Below are 7802 nucleotides of genomic sequence, written 5' to 3' on the forward strand. Positions count from 1 at the left end.
TTCCTTCACCAACTTGTGATTTTCGCAGCGCACAACAGAAATGAAGTACAAACCAGTCTTTTCATGGCAAACCATGATTCTTAAACTATCAGAAACACATATCATGCATGAGTTATATTCCATTACATGTTTTTCCATACGGCATGCCAGTTGCCCCATATTGTTAAACATGAATGTATTGCACACACATAACTACTGGCGAAATTGGTGTTAAGGAATAAGGGTCCGTCTTATACCGTAACCAATGCAGGACGACGCAGCACACATTTCACTTTTCATATGCCACGATAAGGTCAAGATGTTAATTGAAAAATACTGTAAGAATATGATAAATTAATTCAAAATAAGACACAAATTTTTTCAACGATACTATAATACTTTTAATATAATTTATGAATCAAAATATTCAACAATGACTTTTAAAAGACATAATTTAACACTGAAAACATGAATCTTTCTGCAATAAACAAAACTATTTTTCCACAAAGTACATTTTACATAAGTTTGTATTTCTCCAAAGGAAACAAGCGTCAAGGTTTAGGTTCCTAATTTCAAAATAACAACTACCCACAGATTAACGTTCCTTTCAATTCAATATCATATGACGATAAACTTACAAGAACAGTCAACAGAAAGCCGGATAAAACTTAATAGACCCTCACCCAAGAAAGAAATAAACACTTCTGAACAACATTTTAGAGCGAAAGTTTTTTTTTTTTGGGGGGGGGGGATGAGCTTTGTTAGTCTGCCACTTATTTTTATGTAATCTGAACTATCAGTTCATATCGTTTTATGTTGTAAAACATTGCGGGTCGCAGTTCTTTTCCGAGAGACTGAAACTCCATTTTTATTTCATCAGTTAATACTGCACTTATTCCTTCCACGAAGTTTTGAAATTTGAAACATTTTGAAAATGTTTTAAGGCATTAATTTTCCTGCAAAGTTTGTTGGTGTCAGCGTAATATCAACGGCTATTTCATGTACACCTGATCGTTGTATCTAAGGCGGTAGTTCGTTTCAATGTCAACCACGGGTGAGGTCAATCCACGTTCGTCTATCACATGTCCGAGGCATATCTAAATGACAGGGGAAAAAGCGAGTACAAAAACATTAAGTAAAGAAATCAGCACATTAAATCTAATATCACACTGAAAACATCATCAACATTTCGCTATTTTTTTCAACTCTTCATCTTGTGTATTTGCAACTGCAATGTGTGCAAATTGTGGTTACATTGTGTTGGGATAGTACTAGATAAACGCACTAAAGTGCACAGCAAAAGGTCAGTCACAAATGACTAATACATGTAGTACGAACTTCACGGAAGACGTCAAATAAACAAAATATTCTCCCGCAAAATTTCACAGGTTGTAAAAGCTCTTAACCAATAAATTTGCCACTTGAATTCATACACTAAACACCAAATTGGTTAAGTTGCATCTGCCCCCTATTTCGGGACATCAGTCATTCTTTTTGAGGGGTGACGGGTCTGTCTTAGAGGGGTGCGAAGCCGCTTTGTTCCAGTCACGAGAGAGGTGCTTTGGCACGGTACCGCTGCAGGTGTGCCTGGAGTACGGGAGTGAAATGGGAGGGAAATCAGCCTTACCTCTTATCGCCTCGACACCGGCTAGGAAGCTGCCCCTTATCGGCCCGTCAGCCTCTCATCGACCGCCGTTATGTCGCGCTGAACCTGGCCGCTGGAGAGGTGAATAAAAAGCCAAACAGACAAGGGGTAAACTTTTATTTTAACAGAAGTAACAGCTCAGGGTGACAGCAGCTGAAATTGACTTCACGCTGAAGCCGGCATTTTCATCAAAATGAGTAAAAAGAAGCGCAATGGACGCGACGCTTCAAGTTTTATTTCCCTTGGTGTTCGAATCACCGGACGCCAGGGAGAACTGCGAAGGGTGATTTCGGCTCTAGCGCCCGGCCAACACCCCGCTTGGAAAACAGGTGTTTTTATCGTTCCAGCAGGAACTTTCAGCGTTAAGTTTTATTAGTGTTTCTTTTAAGCGGTGTGAACTTCAACAAGGTATATCTTTTGACTGGTTGTGTGCGCGTGGGGACTGATAGTCGTTGAGCAATTGCAGCAAGTGTCACTGTGATTAACGATCGTTTGATTCGCAGTGAGAAACTAAGACCTGAACTGTTGATACCCGAGCGACCGAAAGTAAACTTCTCGGACGGCGCCCTTGCCTCGCACCCTAAGGGACTGATTTCTCGGAGAAAACATCATAGGTAAATTTCGCTAAATGTGAATGTTGCCAAGTCCACAATTTTTGTGGACAATTATTATTTTATCATAAATGACCAAGACATAGCCCCGTTTGGACTACAAAACTGAAAGGTTTTAAGAGAATGAAGAAGTAAATGCCGTGTTGAAAAATGAACCTACCTTTTTCTTGGCGGAGATCGACAGTTGCAAAGCTTGGGTGAATGAAAGACGGCAATGTGCTGGCAGTCTGGCCGACGGGTCGTGCTTGGCTGATGTACGGAGATTGGTGATGTTGTGCAACGGCCGTAAGGCGCTTCATGGCAAGCCCTGCAGCAGAGTCCATGGGGGAGTTGTAGGGTGCGTACCGGCTCGTGATGCTGTTGTAACACGGTACTCGCACGAACCGCTCGGGGTTTTCCTTGGACAGCGCCGTTTCCGCCAGCGACCAGATCTTGGGTTTCTCGGCCTGCCGGGGCGGCGAGGCCGGCAGCGGTTTCTCGCACGGTGGGGATCTGGAGGTAGGTCGGCAGGTTGCTCGGATCATTGAGGGCGCCAGAGGGGCGGGGCTAGGACTCCTCCGGTGGCAGAGGGGGCTACTACAAAGTTCCCTGGACCGATGAGGATGATGGTTATGATGATGGCTGTTCTCCTCATCGTCCACCGTGATACTCACAGAGTCTCTGTCCGGGTTGGTACCCACAAACCCAGCCGGTACCCTCGGCTCAATACGCGCTAAACCTACATGGCTACTGCTGCTACAGTCTACAGGAAAGTCTCCATCTTTCAATTCTTCTGAAACTTTGTCTGGCGTTTCCTCCAAATCTGATACTAAAAATTTGGAAAAAAATGGGGGAAAAATTAATGAAATCCAAGTACATGTACTAAGAATCCTTATCCAATTCTGTTTTAACATAAGAAAGACATAATTTTCCACTCAACAGTCATAAGGCGAAGTAAAAAAACAAACATGTTTCTCGTCCCCGCCCGCTTCCTTTTTGGAGGCCGCCTGGATTTCTTATTATTTTTTTATTTTTGAAAAATGCAGTAAAAATACACCGAAAAGTCTACAAATTCATCGGAAAATAAATTGTAGACCAAAACAAGTCTAAATGACACTGTAAATATGTTCAGTTCTCTTGTCCAACTTATCTTTCATTTTAAAAGTGTCTTTGAACAGTGGAACACCAACGGTTGCAGGAAATTTTTAAATGGCGGTCATCTTGAAACAAATAAAAAATAAAAAGCCCCGCTTCCTCCTTTTTTCAAAAACCCGGACGAGAAACATGTTTTTTTATTCGGCCTCATGACCGCGGTAAGAAACAAACAAGCAAACAAACAACCCAACCATAACAAAACAACCAAAGCAAAAGGCCGCGCGTTTTCAGTGCTTCGTCTGAGTAACCATGAGTCACTCAAAATTATTGGTAGTCTATAAACAATGTGTCACCACGTTAATTACTTTCACGAAGTGTATAGCGTCATCCCGTTTATGTTGTCATTAAGGTGGCGTTGTTGATATATTGTTGCATTAAAACAGACCATTATTATATCGGAACGAATCAATAGGTCCAGGGCTGCCGGTGTAATGATTTATCGTTTCCCTTTTCGGGTAAATGAAAACTATTGTGTCGTCTCCGCTACTGAAACACACGTTGCGATACCTCACATTGCAACACAAACACCGTCATCTATACCGGTCCATTTTTTAGGTGACTTTTCAAGCCCTATAAACGCAGTCCACTCGAGAAAAATCTCATTCTATTATCGGCACACGCTGGGGAGGGAATAATCCGAGACGATTTTGGTCAGGAAATCCTCACTCGTGATGGCAATAAATATTGACCGTGCCATTGAAAATTGCAGCTACTTGGGCCGAGCTGGCCTCGGGGGTTCACGCGGGCCGCCAGCCACGGCCAAGGAAGCCCAGCCGAGCGGAAGCAAGCCTTCCGCCCGTCGCCCGGATCAGACCCCTACTCAAGTGCGGCTTATTTGACACGCTCTCATGCTAACGAAAAATTTATTTTCGCAAATTCTGCCCAATTGAGACTTTATGGTCATGAGACACAAAAAAACACGGGAGTTTTTTTTTTCAAAACCGGTAAAGTGCACTTTGCGATGCGGTCATACTACAGGCAGGAAGAACAAAATTATCTCTGATGTCCGAGAATATTAATAACTTTCATCATTTATTTGCAGAGATAAAACAAAGCATTGCTGATGCTTGGTACCAGGCGGTTGTTATTATTATAGAAACGTCTAAACATATCATTTTTCTCAACAACAGAAAGGACAAATTTGGGATACCAAAACTATCGAAGTGACGTAATTGAATATACCTTAAAATATTGATGTAATAGTTCGGGTTGAGAGATCCCTGGATATTTTAAACACGAAATTTCTCTGCATGTCTGTGTAAATTATAATACTGTTCCAAATCTGAAGAGGTTGGCGATATAAAGATCTGAAAAGTTTTGTCGGAGGAAACTAGACAACGAATTGAGAGAAAACTAAGGAACTTACATTGGTCATTGTGGCTACTCTCCAGGTCTGATCCAAGACCGTCGTCTCTATCGTCACGATCCTCGCCGTCCCCGGACTCGTAGCCTTCCTTCCGGTCGTCATCATCGACGCCACCGCTGCGGGGCGACCAGGTCATCTTATTGTCCTTCTTGAGGCGTCGGCGGGCGTTGGCGAACCAGGTGGAGACCTGGGTCAGTGTCATCTTGGTGATGATGGCCAGCATGATCTTCTCGCCTTTGGTCGGGTACGGGTTCTTGCGGTGCTCGTACAGCCAGGCCTTCAGCGTGCTGGTCGTCTCGCGGGTGGCGTTCTTGCGCCTGGCGCCGTTCAGATCCATCGCGCCATAACTGCATAATACCACAAAAATGTGTTCGGGTGATAATCACTACTAAGTATGTTTGTTGTTACGGGAATAATAACTGGAATAAAACCTACAAAATTGAGTAAAATTTCCTTCCGACAATGGCATAAATGTGTTATAAAAGGTAAGAAAATCAAGTTGGGTAAACATTAAAAAAAAACACCTCAAAAACCGAACAATCAACTTTGTGAGCTATAGACAATTACAATGTTAACGTGGCCGTACAGACGGCGTCTCCACCACATGAAATCGTTGGATTCGAGACAAGTTCAGATCAATAATAAATTTTCAACAAGTTAACATTACATTTAACATTGTAGTTTTACAATCTTTACATTACATTAAGATTAAATCATGATAAAATGTTCTAACATAATAAAAACGAATCACAACTTACCCATCGCCGTAGTATGGATATTGGGCCGGCAACAGGTCGTACGGATAACACATAGCCCTACCGCTTGCCTGTGAGTAAAATTACAAAGACAAGTTTGAAAATTACAAACATCGTTCACCAAGTTGACAAAACTTCGTGGTAAATTGTACCATAGGAAAAAAAGTTCGATTTTATCTCATTTCTAAAAAATACGTGGGTATGTCGTTCCAGCGTGATTCGACAATCGTTTATACACTTTCATGATTATGAATCTTATATGTCAATATCTAATATTAATAATGTGCAAATTTAGACAGATTTAAGTTTCTAGCAAAGATTTAGCACATGTACATGTGTTGCTCTAATGGTTTCACGAATTTTAGCACCGTCAAAAATGCACTATATTATTTTACATAAAAATGTTGGCACTTTTAGTACACTAGGAATATTGCAGTTTTGTGGCGCTACTTGTTTCATCATAACATAATCAAATACAACAAATTTGGACTGAAAGATCATGTGAAAAAAACCCAGTATTTAATACTGTTTTTTTTTTAATTGGGACCGACTGAGAACTATTTTTGCAATTTCGGCCAGAAAAAAATACAGGTAGAGAAAAACAACGTCTGTCTTTAAACCTGTATACCATAATTGCCAATTCTTATCTTTTTATTTTCCACCAAATTATGAGTGACATAATCGTACCATTGCTTGTGGGTAGAACATCGGCGAATCGGCCCCGTACGGGACCGAGTTTGCCTCGGTAGAGTACATTCCTGCGGGGACTCCGTGATGCGAGGCCGCCATCACGGTTGGGTGAAGCAGCGTGGCTGGGCGACTCTCCGCCGGGGCACAACACACCGATTGCCCGGTACGGGGATCCAGCATCACCGGTCGACCTGTCTCGGGGCACTGCCGTGCGCTCACAGGTGCAGTTGCAGTCAACGGAGAAAGCTGTACCGGACATCAAAAACAGTAGCTGTACGTTTTCTTTGTTGTTGCGTATGTTTTGACAATTTATTATAGAAATTGAGGGGGAAACCTTGCTTGAAGTTTCCACACGCTACCCAGAACAAAACCAATATTTCCGATATTTTGAAGCGGTAGTCGGAACTTGACAAAAAATTTACATACAGGAATCGATGTGCCACGAAACACTGAAACAGATTCGGAAAACACTTGATGTACACACGTGTACTTTCGCATGCTTAAACAAGACCCACAAATACCGCCAAAGCAGGCTTGCAATCATTGCGTCAAATGTTATATTTGGCAAAAGTTAGGACATGTCTAATACATCTGCTCCATTTTACATTGGAGGCAAATCAAAAATGCATATCACATCTATATTCCTACCTTCATGATCTACACAACCAGGTTTTTTGAAGTGCATCAAACCCCACTTCACTTCGACACTAGTCTTTTTTAGCATGGACCTGTGCTCTTGAACTGTTTCGAATCATTGACTGCACTTTCGGTCTGTAAACAATGTAAACACTCACCTGACTGCCAAGTTGGTGTGAAATGCCAACAAACTGCGTCAATGTTGACATAACGATCCTCAGTTTTATTTATAATTTGTAGAATAGACAGAGAGCAGCATCAAAGAAAAGCTCCGGTTTCTTGTTTTATTTCTTGGACTGGACGCAGTAATGGTTGACTGCCAAACTGACCACCGGTAGTTAAAGTCCGTCACGAATATTTAGAGAGACGTCCAGCGCAACCGCTTCGAAGAGTGTAATTGATTGGATTGCTGAGGTATAGTAACCGATTTTCACTACTATCCAGCTTTAATTGGTGTGCACACACCGACACACGGTATGAGGTCAGCTGGCCAGCGCACTCAGCCAATCATTAATGCATGAGGTCGGGAAATGGGCGGGGCCTGTCCGGCAGGGAGCCAATCACAACTCACACGGTCTTCGTGACTGACAAGCTGTACCAGCAAGTTGATGACGCCCCTGCCGATTTATGAATGGATTATCCAACTCATTTTGGCGGTGATTGTCAACTCGATGTCCTAAGTCCTTTCTTTTTGTTCACAAGCGCGCCAGGAGTTGGCTTCAAGACTCGGAATTTCTCTGAAAAGCCTTTGACGACTGCATTTTTCTCACTGCTTAGCCACACAATTAAATAAAGCCCTACAGAAACATGCCTTTGGGTTTTTCACAGCTCGGAACAAATAATGCCCGACTGCATCTTCGCGTTTAGGTCAATCGTGTCTTGTGCACTTTTTATTTCCTAATAATCGCAGCGCGAATGCCACGGGCATTAATGCCTGGCTGGACGGCCGACTGTTGTCTGGAAAGCCCGCCACCAAACGATGGGCT

General features: G+C 42.5%; 1 protein-coding gene across 2 annotated transcripts; it reads right to left on the reverse strand.

The window, feature by feature from the left end:
• Window positions 1-355: 355 nt before the first annotated feature.
• Window positions 356-7273, reverse strand: LOC119736962 (homeobox protein caupolican-like). 2 transcript variants are annotated; one of them, XM_038211009.1, is made up of 7 exons: window positions 6975-7273; window positions 6178-6426; window positions 5494-5561; window positions 4736-5082; window positions 2396-3043; window positions 1607-1697; window positions 356-1076 (listed from the first exon to the last, which is right to left on the reverse strand). In XM_038211009.1, the coding sequence occupies exons 1-6, from the start codon at window positions 7023-7025 to the stop codon at window positions 1675-1677; spliced, it is 1386 nt and encodes a 461-aa protein (XP_038066937.1). In that variant the 5' UTR covers window positions 7026-7273; the 3' UTR covers window positions 356-1076; window positions 1607-1674. The 2 variants fall into 2 exon arrangements, with proteins under 2 accessions (XP_038066937.1, XP_038066938.1); XM_038211010.1 differs by lacking the exon at window positions 6975-7273 and adding an exon at window positions 6829-6851.
• Window positions 7274-7802: the final 529 nt, after the last annotated feature.

This window comes from Patiria miniata, unplaced genomic scaffold (genome assembly GCF_015706575.1).
Source record: "Patiria miniata isolate m_02_andy unplaced genomic scaffold, ASM1570657v1 HiC_scaffold_3, whole genome shotgun sequence".
Taxonomy (NCBI): domain Eukaryota; kingdom Metazoa; phylum Echinodermata; class Asteroidea; order Valvatida; family Asterinidae; genus Patiria; species Patiria miniata.

What these genes read in the sequence shown, in the direction of transcription:
- LOC119736962 (XM_038211009.1), bottom strand. Translation starts at nt 7,025, where the DNA reads ATGTCAACATTGACGCAGTTTGTTGGCATTTCACACCAACTTGGCAGT. An exon ending in CACACCAACTTGGCAGTCAG is followed by an intron (nt 6,427 to 6,974) that starts GTGAGTGTTTAC and finishes TGTCCGGTACAG; the next exon opens with CTTTCTCCGTTGACTGCAAC. An exon ending in CGATCTCCGCCAAGAAAAAG is followed by an intron (nt 1,698 to 2,395) that starts GTAGGTTCATTT and finishes TCACCTCTCCAG; the next exon opens with CGGCCAGGTTCAGCGCGACA.